General features: G+C 44.0%; 1 protein-coding gene across 1 annotated transcript in view; it reads right to left on the bottom strand.

Moving 5' to 3' along the window:
- The window catches only part of IPMK (inositol polyphosphate multikinase), a 43,603-nt gene extending 17,778 nt beyond the window's left edge, over positions 1-25,825 (bottom strand). Inside the window, exons 1-3 of the mRNA XM_063339475.1 lie at positions 25,336-25,825; positions 20,559-20,644; positions 3,449-3,545 (exon numbers count right to left, since the gene is read on the bottom strand). Coding sequence (XP_063195545.1) covers positions 3,449-3,545; positions 20,559-20,644; positions 25,336-25,576 — 424 coding nt within the window. The 5' untranslated portion in view covers positions 25,577-25,825. The remainder of the gene's footprint in view (positions 1-3,448; positions 3,546-20,558; positions 20,645-25,335) is intronic.
- Between the last annotated feature and the right edge of the window lie 2,110 nt (positions 25,826-27,935).

Here is a 27,935-nt window from a genome sequence, read left to right as displayed (position 1 = left end):
CTCATTTTGTTAAACAAAAAAAATGCAGATTTTTCAAGCATTTTCTAAATTATTACAGAGTATACTGCTAACACGACGTGCTTCTGAAAATCATACATTAAGATCCCCTGCAGGGAAAAGAATTCAAGAGGATTTTTGTATCTTGGCTTTGGGAGATAATCCTGACTATATATTTCAAGGATTTAAACAAATCATTCCTCAGAGGCTTGCCCTCCCCTTTTTTATTTTTCAGTAGCAGGGAAGGAGGCAGGAAGATGTGGCTTGACATATTATTTACATCTTTTATTACAGTCCCAAAGGAGACAAACCAAAAATACCACCAAAATTCAGCAGTATGCATGGCATGAACCACTGCAGACTCCAGCACGTACGTGCTGATGCCTTCAGACCTCACTGGAATCAGAAGTGACAAAATAACTTGAGGCATCTGGTGGCTTCTCATAACTTACAAGTCATCTCTCAAAACATATGAATAAGCAGGGAAAAGCCTCAGTTGCTGCCAGCAACAAGAGAAGAAAAGAAAGGTTTGAAGCTGGCTTATATTTATCTACCCTGTCCTCAGTTTAGGCAAGAAAAAAAAATTAGAGCAGAGTGCGAAATGAGCAGCAGTAAAGTTACTTAAAATAAATTAAAAAAAAAAATTGCAGGGTTAACAAGTAGGCAGCAAAACCCACAACTCTCAGCAGGAGATATAAAAAGCTTAACATGGCTCCTGCATCTTTACAGCAACCTTTCTACTTTTTTTTATTAATAAACTCCAAATGCCCACGATGCCAGTGAACCTAAAGTTCAGGAGTAATTTTACAAATGTTATGGATACTGTGACTATCAGTCCATCTTTTCTATCACACTTCCTATATTCTCATTTACACTTAATACATTTCACCCCTTTTAGCTAGCAACTGTCCACTCATCTACATGTTTGGCACAGAAGATTGATGCTTCTCCCTAAATGTTTCTCTAAGAAAATAACCTCCTTGTGCCCTCCACCTTACACACTGCAGCTCCTGCTTCCCTCTCATGTGGAAACTCCAAGACGGTCACAGATCAAGTTCAGAGCAGTCCTAAATTAAGGTACTCCGGTTTATTTCTACCACAAGCCGACGATTCTCTCCATGTCTATTCAAACTCTCAACCCTCTACCCAAGGTAACGACTATGATGCTACACATACAAGATACCATTCACCAAAAAGAGTTCTTCTTCCTCCTTATCTCATAAGTGAAAGAACTATATGAAACAAGGACATCAATGGCCATCCTCTCTCTGCCCTGCCAAACCACGGAAGCCATTGTTCTTCTATACAAACACTCTTAAAAAAAAATAATACATATATATCCAGTTCAGAACATGCAACAAGCACAGTTTGGTAACTGATAGATTGTTTAACTTAATTTTGGTGTTTTCAGAAGTCACCTACACCCAATTTAGCAACAGTAAGGAATTACTGGGTTGACTACTCAGAGGCTGGCTGGAGCTGTGTCCCCAAAGCCTACAGAGCAGTGACTGCCAAAGGAAAAATCAGGCTTCCAATGTCAAGACTGCAAAAACCTGCATATACATCCTCAAATCTAAACTTAATAACTAGATACCTTTCTAGCAGCTAGATTCTTTCCTTTAATATCACTGGGACACACCACAGCAGCAAAGCATATTGTTCAATCTTTTGAACTAGAGCTCAGTCCACAGCTAATTGAGGGACCTGTCCTCAATTTCCCCAAAACAGCCTCCCCTCTATCTCCCTCCTCTGTGTGGTTGCTTCTCCTCTTCTTATTTTTCAAAACTCGATTTCCTACTTTTTATGCAGTCTAAATACGCCCCTGGTGATTCTTTTCACCTCTGGGGTCTTCTGGCACCAAGTACCGACACACAAACACAAAGGTTTTCCCCTCACACCTGGCATTAGGCAAAACTGCATTTGCAAAAATACCAGCTAAACAACAGATGCCTTCCAAGGTGAATGGCTACCTCCTCCTCTTTGCACGTACCCAGCACGCACGCATGCTGTTCCACTCCATTATCTCCAATACACTTGATTTCTATCAAGGCTACACAAACTCATTAAACTACAGATAACAAAGTTGGCAATGGAGTGTTTTGTTTGAACCCCTGCCACAGCTCTTCATGAAGAAGGCTCCCAATAGTGCGTAGTCTTTTCAAGAACCAAAACAAAACTAAGTTACTCCTTCTTTAAAGAGTTATTCTTACTGGCTACGCCTGGACTACTGGTGGAGACCTGCCAAAATTCAGCCCCATGGTGCACAGTGCGAGCTAGCGAATTCCCAAGGCAAACTAGGGATGTGTTGAATTACTCTATCTTGGCTGGACCACTTATTTTTACATCTAAGATCCTACTGTGAATAGAAAAAAAATTGATCTGCAGTTTGGAGGGGACATTAAGTGAGTTCCATGACACACATAAAGTTATGAGGGAAGAAAAAAGACAGCTCCAGTAGAGCTATTTGAGTTTGTGCCAAATACGGAAGTGTGAAGGCAAATCTGAGCCAAGAAAGTGCAGGGTACTACCACAATCCTCCTTGTATTTCTTTTCGCAGAGTTTAGACAGTGTCTTTGGACACCATCTTACTACTCGCTCTAGAAAACAAGTCTACCAAGTGGCAGCAACAGCAAAAGAAGACAGAGGTATATTAAAGGAGCACAGCATCTAGTTTCAGTGCATTTAAATAGACTCAATGGCGTCCTTTTGTTTCTGTATGTTCCTGAAGCTCCATTTCCCCAGCGTGAATAAGAACGAGCAGAAGAAAAACTAGTTTCTGTTTTCAATACATCAATAACGCGTATTTTCTCTTGAAGAGAAAAATCTTCCAATTGTCCTCCAAAAAAACCTTTTTCTTCCTGACTCCTAGCATGTCGCGCAAACTCAAAGTTAAGATACCAGAGCTTTGTTCCATTCAAACCAGTTAGGAGAGGATGCCAAGCAGAGCGCTCCCCAGCAAGGTACCAGCTGAAATCACTGCTGTCTATGATATGGCATGGTGATGGGATCCAGCTTCTGGAGATCCAGCAGCAGATTCCAGTTCTAATGCCCCCCTCCCTTAGGTGTTCCTATCTATTTTTCCTTCCTTACACACCCACACAGTGGCCGCCTCTTGCTCTGATGGCCTGGCCGGACAGAAACATGTGCCCAGCCCACTCCTCCGACATGACCCAGAGCGGAGCAGCAGCGCCAGGGCAATATGCATCAGGTCCAGCTACTCAGGACATGCGTCCCATGCCCCACCTGCCCCGGGAGGAAGCACCCAAAGACCTAATCCAGCCAGAGGACTCCAAACTGGAACCGGTTGTTAGAGGGAACATTAGAGGGTTAGAAAACAAAACCATTAAGAAAAACCCCAAACAACACCCTATAGAGCTCACAACTGCCAAAAATCAGTCTCCAGAAGATTTTTGCAAGAGGTTTGGATTAACAGATAAAATTAGAACAGTACCATTTGGTGCAGTAGGTGGTGACCAGACACCGAAGTATTTTGGCAGATATTCCCGCAGCTCCAGAAGAATGCTGTCGCAACAGTCAGAGTCATAAACCTGAAATAAATTAGGGAGGGGTGGAGAGATCATCAGTTGAAAACATTCATTTTATACTTCCAGTTGGCCCATAGTTATAATTGCTTACAGTCTTTGTTTTCATGCGTTTAAGGTATCTACTTTACATTTAAAAAACATACAAGATGAAGATGATAATTATCACAGTCCAACAGAATTGAATGGTATCCTTTCTTTCAAATTTTAAAGTGGAAAAGATCAATCAACTCTAAGAATAACGTATGGCTTAACTTGAATAAAAATCTGACCTGTAACTGTTCGCATTGAAGCCTGTTTAGCGAAAGGGGTGTCCTATCCTGGATCCAAGACTGAATCCAAGACAGTAGGATTACTACACTGTATCCTTCAGCCAAAGCTTTTTAAGTTATCAGGTAGCGCGTGCAAGCTCAGACTGGCTATTATTTCCTCCAAAACAACTCATCCTGTAACTACATGACACAGACAACATATAATTCAAATATATTTCTTTTCATTTGCTTTAATGCTTTCAACATTGCTTTTTTTTTTTTCCCAACTTTGGTAAAAAAAAAAAAAAAGAACAGTTTGGGAACTGCAGCTGGCTGATATTCCTGAAGGAGTAATTCTTTGCAGAATTAAAACCAAGCCTTGGATCCTATCTGCCATAGAATCACATGACTGTCACCAATCTGCAGTGGTGGTGTTAAAGAGGGTTTCAAAACCATTCCCTTGACCTGATTCTCCCCATTCTGCCCGAAAATCTAGTTATAGACACAGGGGGATGGCCTCCAGCATGGCTCAACAGACTCTGCAGACTAAAAGATCCACACAAGTAGAGGTTCCACCAATTATTATTGCCTTTGAGAACCATCTCATCCTAATCGCCTTGCATCTCTCCTGGTTCCGACACCGTCAGACTCCTGTCCTGCCCCTCAGCCCTGCAGCGATACCCACGAGCGACAGGGACAAGTGAACGATTCTGCTTTCATTTCAGTATGCAAGGCACAAGACTGTGCTCACAGCCTGCTGCAAAGTTGGAAGGAATGCAAAAAAAAAAAAAAAAAAAAGAGTTATTTAAGGTGTTAAGAGAGCTCTGCAGAGGTGGCTCAGCTCATTGCTTTGAGATCCATACATTTAACCATGGCGGGAGAACATCTTGTGATGGAAACTACATATCGCAAAATACATGCCTTTAGCATTGTAATATTAATACATTTAGGGAGGAAAAAAAACCCAGGCCTGCAGCCCAGCTACTATTTTAGAGCATCAAGGCAAGCCTCAGCTACGATCATCGATGCCGTGTAACTCTATACAGAGCCTCCTGCAGCAGCAGAATGTTAAAATTAGTCAATGCGGGTTTGTGCTAAATTTAGGTTTCATCGCAGAAACCTCAAACTGGGCAAACTGAAATCACCAGTGTGCTTCAAACACGTGGTGTTGCTCCACAGCCCTTCAGGCACATCTAATCCGGGGCTCTCCCAAGCTTGTACCAGCCACAACTCTGACACTGTTACTGGGCAGTGACCGAGAAGGGGCTACAACCAAATCCACGCTGACTTTACACCGGAGCATTTAATTTGAACCATGGCATAAACCCCGTTTTAAAGATCCTAAGGAGGGCGTTGAATCCCACAAAGCTCAAACCACACAGGTATGTGCACAGCGTGACGCAAAACAGGGACATACACCTACAGCTGCACCCTCCACCACTACTGTTGCTATCTTAAGCATACAGAAGTTGCTGGGTGTGTATCTTAACAAGTCCCAGTGTCACATCACAGGGCACTGATCTCTTTCCACACGTCCTGGTTTGACAAGCTGGCACCCCCTCTGAGGGCTACAGGTAATCGTGTGTCTAGGCCTAGTTTTCCTCCACGTTAACACAAGCTGGGATGCTGATTTCTCATGCTGCAAGATGGAAAACCTCGCTTGTCCCTGGGATCACTGGCTGCTGTGTATTTTTATTCATGCAACACTTCTTTGCTGAGCCTCCGCTGTTGCCAGCAGGAGACGGTACATTCCTCAGAAGTTTGGTCTTACTAGCTTAAGGACGAAAAAAACCCAAAAAAACACTCAGGGTGGGAGAGAAGAGAGAGAAAAAAAAAAAAATCAGCACCACGCAGATGCTGAGGCACAGACCCATCCACTGCTACCTTTTCTATGAGAGGTCACTGTTCCCACCGCACAGATGGCTGCTCCTGGGCCAGGGCTCCAGCACTGACCAGTGGAACGACTTCCCGCTGCGAGTATCTTCAGACAAGCAGTACAAATCCAATTTTTGTTTCCTGGGGTAGTTTATTATCATCGCACCTCAGAGCCAAGACAGGGAATTGCATTGCGCCCAACACAAATACTCTTTTCCCAGGTGAATTTAAGCAGAGCTGAGAGGCAGCAACCATCATGCAGTATCACAGCCTTCACATGGGAGCAAGTATAGATATTTAGGGCAGGACAAAGAGCAGAGAGATGGAAGCAAAAAGCACAGCAGATAAGGAACAGAAAGACTGAATAGAACCGAAAAAATAAGCAAACATAATAAGAACTTGTTTGCTTAATTCATTGGCAAAAAAAAGGGACTCTGAGAAAGTGACATGTCAGGAGACCGCTTCCGCTTTGTAAAACAGACAGTACTCTTGCTTTGACTTTTTAATCATCAACATTAGGGTCCAGTATTAAACACTTAGCAAGTAACTACAAGTATGCTCCTGTGTATTTCAAATAGTAGGACACAAGAAAGACATTCAGATAATTTATAATGGGGAAAAGAGCTCCAGGAATTGTATCTTCCAAGTAGCCTATCCTTTAACACACTGATAAAAGACATCTCAAATGGAGACAAAACTCACAGTAATGCATTGTTCAGTACCATTACTTCAGCATAACTGAACTAAGTGCATTACTTCTGTCTCTCAAGAGTTATCTTGCTCCCAGAAACGGTGATAAACTCCGTAAGTTTGACGTAACGTTTACAAAGCACTTTATTTGACCTTAATAGAAACCTCAATCTCAGCCTGTAATGTATTCGCATGTCAAATAAGAATAAGCACTCAGTTAATAAAGATCAGAGGAAGTCATCTGGTGTGGACAAAGCAACAAAACCAGACATTTCAGGCCTTATGCTCATTAGAGAGGGGCCTCATAAACAGCCCCCACACCATGGGCATTTCCTCTCATTTCATACAACCTGGTAGCAGGCTACACACTTAGATGTCATTCAAAACACCAAACATAAATGTATACATGACAAAACCATCTCCAAAAATCACACACAAAATAAACTGTTCACCTCATGCCCCCAAAGGTACCGCTACCAATATTGCTGGAAAACTCGTGGAAGAGACGTTATCACTTACCCCAGAGCAACCTTAAGAAATAAACCATTATACTTTTACTTATATCAGCAATATTTCAATTTCATTTCAAGTGGTTGCACTTTTTTTTTTTTTATGCAAGAACAGGTCCATTTCTCCAGCACACCCTGATAAATAGAAGTTATTTCTGCTTTACTGGTAACTGTACATAACATCTTCATCCACCAAATCAAGAACTGCAAAACAATTCAGTGTCAGCTCAGCCAGGGGAGGTATCCAGTCTATGTATCACAGGCTACATTCTTCCAATAGCACAAACTGGAGACAGAAAATGTAATAACTGTTGGGCTTAAAAGCAAGTAAACAGGATGCTGACATTTGGAGTGCTCACAACAAGACCATTACAAATTACAGCAACTAAGTCATAGGAAGAATATGCCCCAGATATGGCCTGTGGCAGCTCAGATAGTCTAATAGACACCATGAAGTCATAATTTCCAGTTACTCAGGACTTTTTAATGCCGAGGCAAATTTACCATCCCTTAGTTTTTAATCCAAAGTACACTCTGTTTGTTTTGGTAAGCCTGATCCAAAGAGATTCATCTGTTTTTTAATGCAAACAGGGTCTGCTTGGGAGAATGGGAATGTTTTTTTCCCTCATTTAAAGCAGCATGACATTCGGGGTTTTTTTTTTTTTGTTTTCTTAAGACTAGCTAATCACATAAACGACAGAGGGAGGACAAAACAAATGTTTAAACTTCAACAGGAAACTAGTTCTGGCAGTACAGACCCGTCTTCAACTTTCCCGATGAAAAAAATACCACTTTGACAGAAATGCAGTCTAAAGAGAACCTTCTAAAGTACATAAAAGAGTTGATTTAAAAGAATATATGTTTTAAATTTGCTAAATACTCTAAAGCTATTTGAGTAGGAAAGTTTAAATGCCAGGAGTCTGCATGTCAGTCTGAAGCATCCCTAAAGGGACAGTAGCCCTTGTGGCTTGCAGAGCCTCCAGATACACAACCAGCTGCCAACATCAGGCAGAGTGTTCTGTTTCCAACCTGGATTTTGGTGGGGGTGTGGTGTGTGTTCTTGAGGGGTGGGGAGCCATTAATGACTCATGTGCTCAAATTAGCAAATGCAAGATTTACAGATGATAGTGCAACCTTAATTCTGTCTCCTAATGTGTATGCATTATATTACAGACTTTAATTACCTGAGCGCACACTGCATTTCCCTCCAGACTCCTACATCACCCAGTTACACCAGGCAAGTACAAGGGCCAAAAAATTGAGGTTGAAACAGCAGCTGTGAATTTAGCAATTAGTAACTCAGAGAGCCCTTGCTTCTTTCTCAAAGTAGCACCAGCCTGTTTTGACTTGCAAGTGTCTGTAGTATTCGTTTCCACAAATATGACTGGCATTGAGCCAGCCCTGCTCATATTCCAAATGTCTGATACATTTGGAATATGGCCACACCTGGAGTACTGTGTCCAGTTCTGGGCTTCCTGGTTCAAGAAGGACAGGGAACCGCTGGAGAGGGGACAGCAGAGAGCTACAAAGATGATTAGGGGACTGGAACATGTCTCTTATGAAGAAAGGCTGAGGGATTTGGGTCTCTTCAGTCTGGAAAAAAAGACAACTGAGGGGGGACCTTATCAACGCTTATAAATACTTAAAGGGTGGGTGTCAGGAGGATGGGGCCAGGCTCTTTTCGGTGGTGCCCAGCGACAGGACAAGAGGTAACGGGCACAAACTTGAGCATAGGAAGTTCCATCTAAACATGAGGAGGAGCTTCTTTCCTGTGAGGGTGGCAGAGCCCTGGCACAGGCTGCCCAGAGAGGTGGTGGAGTCTCCATCTCTGGAGACATTCCAAACCCGCCTGGACGCGTTCCTGTGTAACCACCTCTGGGTGACCCTGCTCTGGCAGGGGGTTGGACTGGATGATCTCCAGAGGTCCTTTCCAACCCTATGATTCTATGATACCAGAGTAATTCCAAAAGTTAAATATTTGTGAATACTATTATGCTAAATGCTATTATATTGAATTGCTTATTTTACTATCCAATATATAGCCATACTATATGTGAAATCGTAATCACTATTCTCACAGAAGATACCTATAGAAAGACACAAAAAAAAGCTTAAAAATAATCAGGATATATTCCCATAATTAGATCACATAATTCGCAATGGATTTTCAAATAAGGATGGGGCACACTTGTGACAATCTTCTTCTTCCAGGAGACAGGGGAGAAAAAAAAAAAAAAAATTACAGCAAGGAGTTAGCCATCTTGCCTTCCAAAAAATGAAGGCTGTGGAAATAAGCTTGAAAAAAAAAAAAAAAAAAAAAAGAGTCCCAAAGAGATACTTATTTGGTGATGTTTATCAAACCAGTCATTCTCTAACACCACCATAAAACCAGTAGGTCTTATTTTATCCACTTCCACGTGTTTTATACAGTCAAATTTAGGCTGATCCTAGCAAGATTTGCAGCCCCAGGCACGGAATCACCTTTACAAGAAGCAAAGCAAACCCTGACCCATTTCTGAAGCAGAGCTTCACAACTTCAGCAGACAGAAGAACCCAAAAGGCAGCAGTTGGGCACCACCACCAGCAACACTGGACAAACACTGTGGCGGAGCCACGAGTGATGAGCCACAGATACCATATGCAGCAAGTGGCTCTGAAACCATCAGAGGTAAGCTGGGCAGAGACAGATCATCCAGTCCCTTTCTTTCCAATAAGCACTTACTACAGAGGCAAGGCACTCAAGTATTTTGAAAAGACGTGAGGCCATAACCCCACCCTGCCCCATCACAAGCGGAAAAGGTCACAAGACAGCAAACTCCCATCTCATCTTTCATCCCACAAAACTCCTGGGCAACTAAAGATTAACAACAAAGGAAGTTTAAATGATTTACTCTACCCACATACCGCCTATACAATTGCTGCAAGCCACCCAAATGAGCCAGGAGCAGGGGAGTGGGCATCTTGGTCAAAATTGCAAAATTAGAGACCACGTTTCATCACTAATCTCTTGCCACAGAACTGAGCTTCCTCTTGCCCTTCAGTCACTCCTAGGTTCACAACTCGCTAGCACAATCGGATATTAACGTTAAGCTTTAACTGCTTAAGAGCTGGAGTCTTCAAAGAACTTGAGAGCTCTTTGAAGTCAAAGATAATTCTTCTTTCAGAATGTGCAACAAAGCCTGATCCCTCAGACACCGCAATCCCATTCATCTTTTTCTTTGTTTAAAAAAACCCCAACCTATTAAAGAAGATACCAAGGAAAGTGTAGGTGATTATATTTACATTAACAGCACAAACACCTGTTAAGCAGCCTCTTAAGTAGGTTAGGAGACTCTTCAGTAAATATAGTCCAAAAGTACATGGCAAATTGCGCATCCAGGTCTCTACTCCAGAATCTACATTCCTTTGGTTCAGTTATATCAATTTGCACATACAACAGACTGGAGCAGAGCTCACATTAGATGCTCTCCACTAGAAGCCAAAATAAAGAGAACATAGCGTAAAGAAAGTGGTTAAGACATACTACCATTGGTCATCTGATAAGGAAGTTTCAATTTTAAGACACTGAATACTTCTTCCCCCATTCTTACTTACTCTTACTTCTTAGTTTGACGCCACCTACCATTCACCCAACAGAGCTGTAGCGATGCCGTCCTGACGTCACCCCCTGCAAACACTCGAGCTACCAGTGGACAGAGAGATCCGGCCAATTTCAAGGCAAAAAGAGTCAAGTCGCTTTGCCAATTCACACCTGCCTTGAAGAAGGACAGTACAACCAGTTTTCTTGTCTATCTGGACAGCTCTTGTGCCAAAAGATGGCTCTATTACTGCAATGCACGAAGTGGTGGTGCAACACAAATACTGCTTAGCGTTTTAAGGGGAGACACAGACCTGGTCAGAAACCACCACCCTGACATATCCAAATCCTCACAGACGCAAAAGCAAGGTGAACAAAGACAGCAGCTAAAGTATTTTCATACAAACTCCAAGAAAATTCTTTTTCTTTAAGCTATTCCAACTATTTAAGAGTTCAAGCTTAAATTATCACTGGAATTACTGAAAGAAAAGTAAAATGGTAGAACAATGGAAAAAATCAGCCAGTATGGCTGTCCCACTTTCGGAGAACATAAATAAGTATTACCCTTTGTTTCTGGAAAGCCATCTGATCACAGCTGAAGATTGAAGCTAGGGAGCAAGAGAGAACAGGGGGTGGGAGGAACTCTGAAGCAGCTATACTTAAATAGGCAAAATTTAATTTTACATTTCAAAGCAGAGACACATCCTGACAGATGTAAGTTGGGTTGCTTTTTTTTTTTCCCCTAACACTGCAAGAGGCATCCCTCACAAAGAATTTACTGCAACACTACCCTAAAGGTGCACTTTCATGGTGGTTTAAGTCAATCTGAGACAGGGCTACCACAGTCCCACACACATGTTCATCCCACCCCCAGCAGTGATGTCAGCACCCAGGTGGTCCTACAGCCTGCTGAACACCTTGGGCTGGCTCACCCCCTAAGTGCCCAGCCAAGGCCCTCTGTCTAAACTGCTCTTCCAGTACATCCACCATCAATACCTCCGAAATGCTTAAAATTACATCTTTACCTTTCTTGGAAAAAAAACCTGCTTGTGTTCCCCTTAATTTTGACAAATTTATTCATCTCTATTTGTATTTTACCACTTCCTAGTATACCTTACCCCTTATTCCAGAATACTCAACTCCCACCTGCAGCCAGGTGTCAAAATTGATCACTTCAAGGGCTAGCCTGCAAGCATTACATCAGATTTATTGTCTCCGTTTCAATATCAGAAGCTCCTCTGCCAGCAACAGGCTCTACTTTGTGATGAGAACACTTGCCAAGACAGAGGCAGCTAGTAATAATATTTTTATTTTATTATTTTTACTTTTTTTTTAATGGACAGAGAAGAATGGCACCTACTAACAAGAATTTTAGTTGATTGCTTATGATTTGGGAAAGTATGCAACAGCTCCTTCCACGAGGACTAAAGAGCTATTCTCATGTTTTCTACCTAAGTAGAGGGGTTACCAGTAGTTAGAGAACACACACAAACATCAAATCAGCTGTTTTGTAATAACTAGCGGTAATTTTTGTTTGCTTTGAATAATTAACTTTTTGGAGCCCAACCTACATGTAGCCTGTGCAAAACTGGAAGATACAGAATCAGTTATGAGGCCGCATCTTCCTTTCACTCACCAGTCTGCTGGAGAAGTACAGCGGCTGTTGCTTCCCAAACCTGCGAGCAACCCCCCTGGCTCACCATTAGCAGGAAAGGAAAGCAGCAACGCTAACTTGTGCTAGAACACGGGGGGTTGGGGGGGGAGGGAAGTGAAAAAGAAGAACAGTAGTAACACCACTAAGAACCCTTAGGAAGCCTTTGATCACAGTCTGTTCCAGTAAGGCAGGAAAAAAAAATATTAAAATCTGGTTAAGCGGATGTTACACTCAAGCACGGTGAGCCAAGATTTTTATATATATAAATATATATATATATATCTCTCTATATATATATCTAATACAAACACACTCAGAAAAAATAAACACTCAAAGACTGAAAAATAATTGCTACCAAATTGCTCCTTAAGTATTGGATATCACAGGAATTTTAACAAGCATGTTATATACACAGTGGGACATTCAAAATAACACTTAATGGATTTTTCAACTTACTTATGGTTAATTTGGTACCCGGATGACCAACAACGCACCAAAACATTACATTATGTTCCACCATATGCACCAGTGATTCACATCTCTTTCCACACACACAGAGTCCTGGCTTCATGCAATATTCTCATATTACAAGCCTTTTTTTTTTTTTTTTTTAAATCTGGAAACTGGAATTCTTACTTTCAGAGACTGAGTTTATTTTCCTTTTCTTTCAAGGAGGCAACCTACACTTTCCTCAATCCCATATTGGCAGCCCACCAACCATATCTTATTTTTAAATAAGCTTACAATGCGCAGAGCGCAGTATTTAATGTATAACACCAACATAACTTTAGTAAGTTTATCCGCAGTCTGAAAGATTCATAAATTAATTGAAGTTTAAACAAAATTTGATTCCGTCTGAAAAAGTTATCACTTGCATGACCCTCTAGCACAGCAAGAGCACTGTACTGTAACTTAATCCAATTCAACATACTATGGATGTGCACATTAAAGCTATGCAATTTGGCTTTATTTTTGGCCAGATCTACTCTTGGGTAGGAATATTCCTCAAAATCAGGTTGATAAGAGAACTAGATTATTATTTTTTACTGCTTACTTATGTAGCATGGACTGTAAACTACTCAGTCTGTTACCAGCTCCACCCAGTAGATCCCCGATAGCATCAAATTGCAGTAATGGCCTTTTACTGTCTCTTTTTATGAGGTTTTCTTAGATTTATTAAAGCAGGCTGTGGCTTATTCTGTGGCACACAATATACAAGGAGCACGGGGAACAGATGCTCACCGGACCCTTGTGGGTTAACCTTCTTAACCACCGCGTGGTGTGTCCCTTTCAAACTTGTTTTTGCTGCAAAGTGCGAGAATCACAAAAACCTGCCATACTTTGTAAGTCTCACTATCCTGGTACAGTTGGCTTTCAGTCATTTAATAGTGATCCAAAGTAGGAAAAATGTGTTTATAGGACAGTAGTAGGAACTCAGCAGATTCTTAAACCTTCACTTCATCCTTCATCTCTTTCAGACAACTCCTAATGAGAAAAAAACCTGAATACAAGCTGCCAGTATTTCACAATTTGGTCAAAAAGCCATTTTCTTCTTATTAGCTGAGGAGTACTGCATGTGCTTCCTTTTATTACAACACTTCTGCCCAGGCTCGTGTTTTAAAGCATAGAGCATGAGACAGTTTCACGCGCTGGTTTGGGGACTTAAATTTGCTTACTTCCCCAGCAAAACAGCATCCCTCCCAGAGAGTTCTTCAGCAGGAGGAACGACACCAAGGGCAGAAATGGGCTGTATCAGAACATGCTCACAATGTTTGCAAACAGGTAATTTGTATACTTCAGTACCACCACCCCTTCTGGAGACGCAGCAGAGCTGGATGTACCAGAACAAGGCATAGCCAAAGAGAACTCCTCAGGATATTGAGCCGCAGCCTTGAATGCGGTAGTAGCGAAAGGTTTGGGTAAGGCACTGCATCCTCAAAAATAAGATGTCAAGAGAACCCTGCATCCTATTTCTCCAAGCTTTGTCCATACAAGACTGAAAATCAGAACCTTAGCTGGAGACTTGATCACGGGATAAGGATATTTTAGTACACAATAGCAGCACAATGGTCATCACCAATTCCTTTTTCAGTCAAGGATAATCATCTAAATCAAGACTATAAAACCAGTTAACTGAGTTTACAAAATAGGGTAATTCATCCTGAAGCAAGACACGCTTTGCCTCCCCGATCCCCTTCCTTTTCCGTCACCAGCAGCGAACAGTTTACAGAACACAGGCTGCCTTATCGTGATTTGTGCTATATAGGCTGAAAGGGGGCTGAGCCGTATGAGTCAGTTCTTGCAACTCTATGCAAGAGCTTCCAGGCCAAAACACATCTTTCAGGCTGCTGGCTTGATTTCATGCCACGGAGGGGGAGGGAAGTCATAAGAAGTCTTCTGCACTGCCTGAAGCTGCTTGAATACTAATTAAAATTAGACAACGCAAAAAAGAAGCAAGCATCAAGCAGCGACGAAAAGCCATGGCATAGGAGTAGCAGCAGGTTATTGAGAATGGAATAAATAAAACAGTGAGGAGAATATTATTGATAATGGTCCAAACAGGCATACTTCCTGCACAATTCTTCTCCATAACCACAAAGGCACAAGGAACTATGACTTCAGGAATATTGATGTAATTGGGTCTTCACTAACACATTACCCCTCTGGTCGCAAACTCAAAGACTAACTGTTACCAGAGAGACAGCAGAAGTCGCACAAACGATATTAATTCTGCCTTATGTCAGGTTGCAAAATGGGTAAGTTCTTTAGGGGAAAGAAAACAGAAAGGCAGGTCATTGCCCTGTTGAAAGCTGCATTATAGTGCATCCGACGAAAGTTCAGAACAACAATTGTGTGGGCAACCATGAAACCATTACTTCCTAGCTTTCAAGTGCCTCTCACCTAACCAATGTAAATCTCTTTTACATGCTGGAGCTATTTGTGTCTCTTACATCCTGGCTTTGTTTTCAGGACATGTAACGAGAGGGAAAAACAACTTCTGTTATCTACAGTGGTAACAGCTTCCTTGCATTCATATTATATGTCAGCAGGGCTTGAACCCTGAACTTTCAAACTACTGCTATGGCAGTTAACAGAGACATTGTTAATTGCCAATGGGTGGGAGATGTGTTATCCAGAAAGGCGAGATGACTAGCCCGATTATCTGTTCCCAACGCTATGTGGGGTGAATCAGTTCTCTCGGTTCCCAAGCACTGGGGCAGAAGTAGAGGGTGGCCAGGGCTGAGCTGCGACCGGGAGAACCTCGACTGCCTTTTCACTCCAACTCCCCAAATTACCTTTGTCCTCTGGCACGAGGCTATCTGAGCGTTAGGGTACGACTTGCATTGCAACAGCCTCGGAAGCCTTATAGTACTGCAGGTAAATCATCTGGAGCCATGACTTGGCAACATCACCAGAACCAGCTATGACAATTCTGATATGCAGCCACTAGCAAACAGGAAAAAAAATTAAAAAAATAAAGGTAAGCGCTAGAAGTTGTCCACGCTGCAAGAGCTTTCTCAGGACTGTTTTTGGCAGGCAGGATGAGGGGGGAAGGTGTACTACTCATACCCCAAGCATCACGCAGTCACCATAGAAGAGGAAAAGCAGAGGCAATTCAAATAAAATTTTACAGGAACATTTATTGATCTGTTAAGCATAAAATCCCAGTTTATTAGCTACTGCATTAGCAACCTTTAAAACTTCAGTATGCCATGCTCAGAACAGGTATGGGCAGTAACAGAGGTTTACAGCCCCACTGAGTGAATGCCAGACATCAGAAGTGAAAGAGCTGCCATCTCAAAATAGTCCAGTGCCCTTCTCTTGTTCTGTTGAACACAAGAAACATTCCATCTCTTACTGCTAAAACACACAGCTTGTAGGAAATCGTACTCACGAAGGTAACCTCAACAACTGTAAATTCTCCCCTCCTCAGTTTCAAATATTTGCAGCCCAAGCTCTATCTTTTTTGTGCCCACAAAAGCAGCCGCCCTATTTAAAGCCTGACATTCCAGCTTCCTCCCCCTCTTTGGGACACCAACAGGACAGTAGTTTCTGCAATGCTACATTCTTGACATGACAAATTATGAAAAAACCCTGCGCTGAAGATAACTTGTAAATAGGAAGAGAGAGAAAGAGATATGCTAGCACACCGTGCTCCTGGGTACAGCCTGGCACGTTGGAGACGAGAGCTCTGCTCCCAGCTAAGCAGGGAGGTTGTACCTCACACAGTGACTGCATTAACCTTTCCAAAGGATGCTGTTCTCGCAGTTCCCAACTCACCTGCCAGAAGAGATCACCGTAGGAGGGCTGATAGGCTTCTCCCCTTCCCTCTCCCAACACTGCTGAATTAAATCAGACCGTTTCAGCACGTATAAATGCACCCTGGCATAATCATAGAATGGTTCAGGTTGGAAGGGACATTAAAGATCATCTAGTTCCGACACCCCTGCCATGGGCAGGAACACCTCCCACTAGACCAGGCTGAAGCCAAATACTAAAACACACCGAACAGTACCCTGGTTTTGTGGATTTCTTAGCATGCATGTGTAGGCAGCCTACCACAAACACATACTGCCTTTTACTGATTTCTTTTCTTTAATGGAAATGGGTCACTACTACATAATATATTATACTGTGTTTTCAAACAACGCTATTTTCCTATTTCCACATCTCTGTATACTGCTCCCTCACGAAACTCCTTTAAAAGCAGTCCTTTAGAGTGCCTCTGCCCACACGTTCTCACCAAGTATTTCTATTAGATGGAAACAACTGATCACCAATGTAGATAGTCCTTAAAAAACCATGACCCTGCTACTTCAATTTTTTTTTCATTCTCTTGCTGCTCATGCCTATTGAAAACAAAGTATTTTGTAGCTATTGGAGGTTAAAAAAGCTCCAGTTTTTGTTTTTTTTACCCAGATAAGGGTACCAGAAGAGCTCGTAAAAAACTCCATGGCTTTGCAGCCAATGTTTCAAAGAAGTTCATGCCCTCAGGTACAGGAAGGGAGTTTGCAGGAACAAAACTAAAATTTTATTATTTTGATTTGGTAATTACTCAAGATGTACAGAACTCAATAGAAAACGGACATTACCAATGGAAAGTCACACTCCAGTGATAAATTAAGCAATACATAGTAAGTTATTAACAATGACTACAAACAGCGCATTGTTCTACTGCATTTTATCACAGAAGGTATTCACGATACTCTTGTCATACTCTCATTTTTCCCCTCGCTCATAACACAGAATCATGGCAAGCCACTTCCCCATCCATAGAGAATGACACATATTGCTGTAGTAGAGATGAAAGTTTGGTTTACTTAGTAAAATAATCTCTTATAAAGGAAGACCTGTATTTAGATGGTGGGCTGCTTTGTTGGGTTTTTTAACTGCTAAACTGAAAATATACTGTCAGGAAAACAGAACAGTAACCTAATGGCAGTCTGAGTAGGAATTAACTTGAGAGATTTTTTACAGTTTTCCCCTTTGGCAGAGACCCGTGAAATTCTTCAAAACTTCCCAATTGCCACCCACTTCTGAGCAGGTTTCAGATCACTATTAGTATTTTGCGCTACAACGTCTTGCTCAAGCCTGCATTCCAAAAAATGGAAGCACTCAGCTTCCTGCTCACTAGAAAACAACCCACCAATAACCAGGGGAAAAAGACTTCTGGTGATTTGCTGACGCAGACTATGGCCCTCTGGCATGTTCACACATCCAGCAGAAGGCAAATCCAGCAGTTTCAGAAGAAAAGACTCGCTTTTCCAGATAGAAGACAGTGTCTACCTGATACACCCTGGCATTGGGTTAAATTTGCCAGGGTTACATTCAAACTTGTCTCATTATCTTCTGTCATGACGCATTCCCTGTAACCTTCAGTTCACAAGCACTCAGACTGCACGCTGAAATACTGCTTCCTGGTCACTGCTGGTTATTGGAAGACACTTCTGCTTCAGATCTGTGATAGCTGCCGACATTTGCTTTACCCGTAAGTAAAAAAAACCACTTGCTTTTGGCCCAGGTACTGGGGTACTAATCTTAATTCAGGCCAGGGTAATGTAGCATGCAACAGAAGCAATAACTGATTTATCACTACAGACAGAACAAGAACATATGAAAAAATAGGTGCAAAAATAATAATAATTAAAAAAGGTCATGATTAATCTACATATACTAATGGATAACATCTTGATTTGATCTTACAAACAGACTTGCTGTCTAGTCCTGGCAAAGTGACAGCCTGGGATTCATCAGTCTTGTTTCACTTGGTTCATTTCTTCATGGTTTCTCACCATCTACTTTACCTGACTGCATTGTAAACAACCCCTTGTCTGAAGGAGTGGTAAAATTCTACTTCCCCCATTCTCTGGAGGCTCATTAGCCTACTTCAAGGTGATAATGTCTCTTTGATTATAGACCACAAGATGCACTGAGCTCAGGTACCAAAAAAAAAAAAAAAAAAAAAGGCAGTCTTGCTGTTGTTCCCACCACTTAGAAGTTTAATCACTAAGAGAAGACCGGAAAAACCAACAAGGAAGTTTTGCTGTCTTTTAAATAAGTCAAAGCAGTTCATCAATGTCCAAAAGAGCACCATTATGGCACAAGGTAAACGGCAAGAATGGGAAGAAAGGCCTTTCCCTATTGTCTCAGCTCAAACTGTACGTGAAACTGCACCTTACACTGAACCTCACAATCCGCAGTAATCCTCATCATCTAACAACCATATGTAGTGCTTAGGTGTCTATATCCCCCATCACGTGGTTCTTGCCTGAGAGCAAACATGATAGCAGTTAATCATTGAGAAGCGACAAATCCCCAAGACCTTTCTCCTGTACTTTCACCGACATAATGTCCATGCATTTCCTCTCCTTCCCTTCTCCCACAGAATGCCAGTCTAGTCCACACACAACTAATTGTGCATACATCTTTCCCTTTCACCATCATAAGAACTGCGCAACGCCTTTCCCAAATGGATTATAAACGGGAAAAAAAAAGTAATCAGTGTCTAAAGCAACAGGGCAAGGCCCTGTAAGACATAATTGGAGGTAACTTTGCAAGTTATTAGCATTGAGACCTGACTTCTTCCACTATGACAGGGCAGAGTAACAGGGGCACTAATATAGACTTATTTTTCTCAAAGATTTTGACCAGGGCTTGTCACATAAATCTAAGCAACAGGCAAAGAGATAAAGCCAGTGCTGCGAATGGTTAACGTCTTAATTTACCCCTCTCACCCCCTGGCTTTAGACAGTGAAAACGCCTTACTGTCTGTATCTCAGGATTTCACAGAAAAGTAAGTAGCCTGGGACTGGAAGAAGTCTGTTCAATCTTTCTCCTACTGAAGAGTTACCGCTCAGGCTGGATTGCATCTCTCCTAACCTCATCTAAAGAACAGTCACTGAGAAACCTCAGAAAAATATTTACATTTAGATTTAACTGGCTCCTGCTGAGCTACCACTAACTCAAGAGCTGCTGTTTTGTCTAGCAGTCCCATCATGAGAATTATCGAGTAATGCTAGTATGAAAAAACATTGTTCTCTTGGAGCACATTGCTTAGTCTGTTTTAATGTGGGACACTTTCACAAAATACATAACTTCTTTTGGTAACTTAAAATAATACCCTTCTAGGTGGAAAAAAAAAATAAAATAAAGGAAAACAAACTGAACACAACAGAAAGAGGGTCTCAAGACTCCTCTCTCATCCTGCGCGAAGACTACGCTACAGTTCTTCGTACCAAATAAGCCATGGAAAGGGATGACAGATCAAGCCCATCGAGAGAAAACACGTGATGGACAATCACAGGCAGGTATGTGCGTAAGGTAAAGGGGCTCTAAAAACAGTTTACCCTCCTAAGACAACAAGCAACTGCTTTCCTGGTTTGTGTTATTAAAGTTACTGATACAGCAAACTGAAGATGAGCAACAAGAAAAAAAAACCACCAAAGTTAAAACAACTGGAGAGTCTCACTTTTTTACTGACTTTTCAAAGGAGCTGAGCTTTCACACAGTGAAGAACTTTGATACAGTGAACAGAGCAATACTTCTAGCACTAAACCAGACTACACAAAAGTGTAAGACATACTAAATTTAGATGCAACCAGTTCCGAGACACTTAGCAACATGAGAAAGACAGGATCAAACACACTACCCTTCAATCATGGATGGAGATAATACAAGGCTTTTCAATAAAGTCTTAGACGCTGTGAAAACGCCGCTGACCCATGAGCAAATAAGCAAGCTCAAACCCTGTGAGTGAAGCAGGCCTGGCACAGGGACGGACATTCAAAGAGGAGAATGTTCCAGACAGCACAGTGATGCCATGACGGGACTGTCAGCGAGCTACCATTCAGGTATTTCAGTTGGGCTTTCCCAGCTGCACCGATAAGGCTGTACTTCTACACCAACCACACACGTCATTTCACCCACAGCAAGGCAGCTCCCTCCATACCAGCCAACCCTCACCTTGTTGTAGAACTCCTGCTCCCTGGGACCCCGAGGTGGTGGCTGCAACTGCTTCAGGACAGTCCCATCTGGATGCTGCAGTATACCTAGAAAAGAAGCATTTCCATCAGGGCTTAGTTTTAAGAAATACAGCTTTTTTTTTTTCCCCCAGAAATAGCAAATACACCTCAGGGATGGCTTATTTGCTCAGTTGCACTGCTTTCAGTACATGCACAGTAGCGTCGAAATCAGCAGCTCCTACACAAATCCCTCAGCTGACGTCTGCTTGCATTCCTCTTTTTCTAGCCATCAGATGATATGCTGGGTCTAATCCTGCTCAAGGCCACCGCAGTACTGGGATTTGACATTAAAAAGTTCCACCCAAAAAACCCCATCCATTCATCTATGGAAGATTACACAGACACTCCCTTTGTAAACAAGCAATAAGTTGTTTTTCCAACAATGCCAAGAAGTTAAAGCAGTTAGTACCAAGCTTAATGCATTTCTCACTAACTAAACACAAATATACGTCCTGTGAACTTATTTCTATAGTAGTGGCGTAGAAAAAAAACACTTCTATATTACTAGAAGTAGCACCCCTATACAGCTAATCTGGTGCTACTATTTGTGTCACCCATAATCATGGCACAATACAGAATTTCACCTCAGCCAGGCAACCATCTTCATCATGCCGGCACCAAAAAAACCCAAAATATCTTCCCAAAACAGCCTTAATGACTCTCCAGTCAGCAAGATCGCTGAGTAGCTGCATAAGAAATGCAACTGAATATCTGAGGGTACTCAAGAGGTTGATATGGGCAAGAGTGGAGAAAAGTAACTGCATCCCTGTGAAATGCACTCTAAATTTCAAGATCATCAGTTTGCAAGGGAAAAAGAAAAAAACACTTCTGGAAAATAAATTTTCTCCTAGAATTTATTCATAGCTTTTCAGATAGTAATTTATTTTGTTTAGAAGTGAAGCAAACACGTCAACTGTATCCAAAATAGGCTCCATCTTCAGATTAGCACTTGAGGAAACATAGTAAAGCGAGCCAGGAGCTTTGAGCCCCAAGAAGAGTTTGCAGTTGTAACAGCAATTGTGCTTTCACCTTTTAGAAAGTATTATCTCTGAAGGGGCTCTGTTGTGCAGTCTTGGAAACTAAACACAATCTTTAGAGCCCAAGATATTTACTTTAAAACAACCACCAGGCTTAGAAAAGTTGCTTCATTAGTTGGCTGTGCCAATGAACAAAGAGGAGGTTGAAAAATTTGTGTAAAACAGCTCTCAAGTCAAGTTGCTTGCTGGATTTTGTGTACTTTCCAGAACTAGAAAAATAGTGCCACACAAGAACGTGCAAAACACCACAACATCTACCAGACACAACGGCTTCTTGCCCCCGTCCCCTTTTACGTGTGCTGGAAACAACTTAGCAAAGTGCACAAAGCACCTGAATAGCACTTGTTTTGAATCTGTATTGCTAACAGTTACAACATTTAAAAAAAGAAAAAAAAAAAGCTTCTTAAAACACATACTCCTCAAAATCTGCATGTTGGCTTTGATAAGATGAGAAGACAATCTACAAGGTAGCAAACCAGGCAAATATTCTGGGAAGTAGAATGCATACACTATGGGATTGATACATATTATTTGAAGAGTTTAATGTAACCTGACAGTGTCTAAAGTTCCCTCATCCTCTGGATTTCTTGACAGACTAGAGAACATACTCTAGACCTGAGGCAGGCCTGGAAACCAAAAATTCATGTTTCAGTGCTCACCAAGAAGATGAAAACTCCATAACCTTCCCTCTGATCTACAACCACCGCCTGCAGATCATACTAACATATGGACGTTGGTCATGGTTTTGTTCTACGGTTCCTGTGTTTTTTCGGCACAGATAGGGAGTAATATTGTTTTAATACATGAATAAGCAATTTAACATTTCTGAAGCAGCAGCAGCACTACACCGATATTAAAATTCTGAAGTATCTCACAAACATTTCCCTATGGCTTTGCATGCAAAGCTTGTTAGCATTCTGAAACTCAAACCTACTGCAAAAATAACTAATACAGAAGTATGCACTCTTCTAAACAAAAATTATCACATCCAATCCACACGCTTCACTCAACCATAGACAAAACTGGTTCTGTGCAAACACACTGAACATTTACTTTAGAAGAGATCCTCTGTGGGTATCTAATAAGGACTGACCAGTATGTATGTGCCACCTTGACCTTTGCATTGGGAAAACGGTAGCCAGAGTTAGAAGTTTTGCAATTTGCATGACCGAGCATGTCAGACCAAAAAAGAATGATGCCTTTAGCTACAGGATCCCACCAACAGCTTGGGGATCTCCAGCACTTTGCAGGTACGGGCACCAAACCGCAGCCAGGTGTGGGATATAAGGTGGCATATCCCATCAGCTCATTTCTCTCCACCTGCCTGTGGAATTAAGCACAACCTGAGGTGGTTACCTTCCTTACTACACATGATTTATGCTGTTCCTGGCAAAGCACTACCGAACAGTCACAGGGAGCAAAGGGAAAATCAAAACGTTATTCAGGAGGAAGGAAACCCCACGGCAAAGAAATTTTAAGGCACACTTTAACCAAAAAAAAACCAAAACAGTTAAAAAATAATTTGGATACCTACGCGTCCTCTGTGTGTTTCTATGTGGGGACAGAAGGGAAGTTGAGCACAGGGGACAGCAGTGACATGCAGGAGGAAGCTGGGCAGAACAAGGAAGGCTCTGAACTTGAATCGGTAAACAGCTCAGACACTAACACCAGCCAGGTACAACCTTCAAGGTACACCTGCCACGTTGCATGCATAGCAAGAGAGGTATCCCGACAAAAAGGCACGCTGGTTTTATAGATTTATGCTTTTAAAATACTCAAGGCTTGATGGGGTAGAAAAAGGCAGAACGGAAAATAGTAAGGAGGGCGACTGCTGTAAGAAGAGGCAACAGAGAAGGCAGAAGACACGCTGGTCTCCTCACACATGCTTAATTAAAGTTCTCAGATTCTGGCACACAGATTTGTCTGTAATAGTCCTTACCAGTGCTATTAGCAACTACATATATCCACACATCTGGCCACTAGCTTCACAACAAAGACACCACAGGGAGCAGCACTGCAGAGTTATACATGACCCTGTATCTTTAGCATCTCAACTGCCTGCACTCCTACATACAACATCTGCAAAGAAATAAAACGAGAAGATTCAGTTACAAAAATGAGAGAGCTGCGAGTGCCAGAGCAGCTCTGGTCTTTACTTAAAATGTAAAATTCAAGTTTCTAAGATGAGATCATCAACCGTGGTGGTAACTCTGCAGAAGAATCCTGGTCTTGCTCATGAGATGTCGTGGAGCCAGCTTTACCTAATCCATTTGAGCTGCACCCACAATACAGATGGTGTATCACCCATGTTGTCTTGATCCAACTGCGATAAAACTGACATGCCAAAGGTGAAGCTCCGCCTGAAGTGAGCCTTTTTGCCTGATCCCACCCCGTATTATGATATACGAAAAACAAGGCAGACGTACAGCTTCAAGGATCCAATGTACCTCCCTCGACATTTTATTGCACCGGCTGCATCAGGGGCAAGGGACAAGAATTACTTTGCTGTGGAGATTATCAGCAACAAGACACGCCACGGACGCAGGCTGCAGATAAGACAAACTAACAGTGCCATTAGTGCAGTAATTCCACGCACTGACATTTCAAAGGGGTTATGAAGTTGAGCCCTTGGCCCATTCGGCAGAGGCCGTTCCTACCAACAAGGTTCAAAGGCAATATGGCAGTAGGTACTCGTTATGGCCACTCTCAAAGGGCACGCTGAGAGCTGAACGGACGTATACCTTACATTTGGCTGAGAGGCAGGAATTACACCAAATGTGATGTCCTGGAAGGGGGAGAAAAGGTTGCTAAATGGCATAACTTGGACGCTCGCTCTGACACTGACCACTGCCTGCGTTAAAAGGCACCTTCATCAGAAGGGCCAACACCTCACTCCTCAACCTGGAATTAAAACAGGAGATTAAAGCCAGCAGAGGCACACTTCAAAAATCCTCTCTATCCTCATGATATTTGTATTACAAGCCATTGGGTTGAACTTACTCTTACCACCAAATAAACAAGCCACTAAGAGGTGACCCCAGGTTGGAAAATCACTTGCTAATGTTTTCCTTCAGTTTTTGGTTTGGGGGTTCCCTTTAGATAAGGTATAGCTTCAACATATGCTCTCTGAGAGTACTGGCACGTTGTTACCTAAATTCCCGCTTTTTTAAAGGCTGCCTGTTACAACGCAGCTGAACCGCAGCGTCCCTTTGGCTTAAAGGCACCCATTAACTGCCCCTTCCCGACGCCCCGCCATCATTTACAAAAAAACACCAAAACCCCCAGCCATTCGGCAGCGGTGACACCTCACAGCGGGTGACCTCCGCTACCCCCCCAGCCCTGAAGAGGGCACAGACCCGCCCGGGGAGGCCACCAGGCCCCAGCACGGCGCCCGGGGGCCAGCAGGTGCCGGTACCTCAGCAGGCGGAGGCGGCGGGGGCCGACCCCTCAGGTGCCATGTCCCCCTGCCGCCGCCGGCCAGCCCCTCACGCCTCTCACCCACACCCCCCCACCGCCACCACCGGAGCTACCGGCCGCCGCCAGCGGGACGTGAGGAGAACTGAAGCCAGACCCGCCCCACCACAACCGGGTTTGGAGGGCGGGAGAGGGGAGAACCCCCTCACGGGCGGCCCGGCCCAGCGCTCCCCCCCGCCGCCACCGCCGCGCCCCGCCGCCGCTCACCGCCTTTATCCTTGCCGTACATGTGCCCAGCCACCTGGTGCGACAGCGGCACGCAGCCGTTCAGCCCCCGCCGCCGGCCCCCCGCCGCCGCCGCCGCCGCGGGGCCCGGGGAAGCGCCGAGCGCCGGCTGGGCCGCCGCGGCCTCCTCCGCCTCGCGGCGCCCGCCGCCCGCGCAGCGCCCGCGCCCGCCCTCGGGGCGTCCCGCCGCGGGCGGCGCCGGCCGCGGGGGCTCCGTGGCCATTTCCCGGGGTTGGCGGCGGCGGGAGGCGAGGGAACGGCGGGGCACGGCCGCACTGTGGCGGCGGCGGGCGGGCCTCAGCGAGCGCTGCGTGCCGGGACGCGGGCGGCGAGGGCCCACGGCTCCATCACCCCGCGTCCACACCGCTCCGCACCGCGCCGCGCCGCTGAGGCGGCGACTGGCCCCGGCACCGCCCCGCCCCGGAGGCGGCTCCGCCCCCGCCGCGGCCCGAGGCGGGGAGGGGGCCGCCGTCGCCGCCGCCCGGCGAGGCGCGGTCCCCGGGGTAGGCCGCGACCGGGGCCCGGCGCCCCGGTGAGGCCGGGGCGGGCAGCGCCGGGGTTCTGCGAAGGCAGCAGGGCCTGGCGCACCCGCAGAGCCGGCCGCGACCCGCGGAGGGGCCGGGGACACCCGCCCCCGTGGGCATCCCCGCCCCGCCGCCGGTCCCCCGGGGTGTGAGGGGCGTGTGGTGGCGGGCAGGGGCCCATCTGCCTCAGCCGGGCCTCGGAAACGAGAAATACGCCCCAAACCCGCTTCGGTTTTACATCCGACACCCCGAGGTTTGTTTCTTTTCTCTCCAGTGGGTCGGAGGGACGATAAGCGAGGGCAAAGCGAGGCATGTAAATAGTATCAGGCCTTTAAAATGGGTAAAAGACCTTCAAATCAGCCTAAAAACGAGCCTGGCCATGCTCCGTGGGTGCTGGTCTGGGATTCGAGGCGGGGTCACCTGGCCTGACAGCAGGTCCCGGCCCTGGGTGAGGGATTCATCGAATTTTAATCCGAATTTTAACCCCCCACAGGGAGAGCAGGAGCCCTGCCTTTGCCCACAGGACCCCGGAGCCCACCGCCTGGGTAGGAGACTTTATTAACGTTTCTTTCCTCTAGGGCATATTTGTCACCCTGTAATTACTGCCTTCTCTTTTGGCTGCTTCTTTCCTTTATAAAATCAGCTGAACTCTCTGAATATTAGATGTGCACTTTGTCTGCAGAACCCACCGGTATCAAGTCGTGTTTAGTCTTAGTGGGATGCAGGAACAGGAAAACAAGAATGGAGATAGGAAAATGAATTTTAGCAGATACGTGACATTCCCACAGGTTTTATAAAAATCGGCTGATGTACATCAGGAATCAGCGTTGAGCAGTGCGGCAAGCTTTGCTATTATGTGCCCCATCCCATGGTTGGGAGACATGGCATGTGGTTGGGAGAACTGGATGGCAGTCTAGGGGATTTACTGGGGAAATTAAAGTATCAAAGGGACAGGAAGGTCACAGGGAAAATGAGGGTATTGAAAAGTGAGAGGAAGGAGCGTAGCACATAAATCTGTCCAAACTGAGTTTCCTTAGTTCGTTGTCCATGGAACAATTTGTTTCACTCTCTTAATTGGTTAAGATGGCAAAGGCAGTGATAGCAACTCAGCGAGATCCTTTTTGAAGCAACAAGGCTGGTCAGAAAAGTTACATCCCTCCCTCCCGAATGTCCTCTTCTCACCATTCATTACTGTCCAGCCCTAAAGATTAGGAGTCAGATGGTTGCAAGCATAAGCTCCTATCTTCGGTTCCCCAATGCTGGAGTTTCCCGGGGGGCACTGACGCAGGAGACAAAAACCACAGATTGGCCAACCCTTGCACACAAAAAAATTAATGAGGAGTAGAGTGAAAAAAAAGCACAAGTGGTATGTGTGTGGCAGAGAGAAAGCTCCTGGTCTCGGCAGCGGCAGCTGCTGCAAGGTTCGGATGCCAACCTGAGCCTTGTGGAAAGATATTTCCCCCTGCAGAGATGTGAGAGACTGTCTGATCCAGCTCTAAATGCAGAGAGAAAAACATGATTAAAATGCCATGATTAAAAAAAACCACAGACTTGCATGAGTGCCTGTCTAACACCGCGATCTACCTGAGCCTGAAGTCTTCATGGGAAAAAAAAATGGAATTAAAAAGCAAAAAAGTGCAATTTAGAGGCTATTCAAGTACCAAGTCCTGAACTAATAGCTTCTAGATATCCTTGGAGCTAACAGAAGTGGACCTGGAGGGGATGAAAAGAAATACGAAAGCATGAGTAATTGGAATAAGTAAACACTATTTCCTTTTCCCTGATATTTGCTTTATTCAGATTTATGCATATAGAAATCAAGTGACGCGAGACTGTCTTCCGCTCACTCATTCCACCCTCAACGCTTCAGCACACAGAGTTCACTAATCTTATCTGGGAACTTCTCCTAAAGTAAAACAAACGAAACCCAGAGAATACCAGAAATGACAAATAATGAATTTCTCCGCAGGGTGTGATACTGCAAGAGTCTGCACTGAAAGCTGAACCTACCAGCGAGATTCCCAAGGAAACTTCTTGTCTCCGGGCTGTGCAACTGCA

This window comes from Chroicocephalus ridibundus, chromosome 6 (assembly GCF_963924245.1).
Source record: "Chroicocephalus ridibundus chromosome 6, bChrRid1.1, whole genome shotgun sequence".
Lineage (NCBI taxonomy): Eukaryota > Metazoa > Chordata > Aves > Charadriiformes > Laridae > Chroicocephalus > Chroicocephalus ridibundus.
Note: the sequence above shows the minus strand (reverse complement) of the source record. Positions and strands in the feature narration are given on the sequence as shown.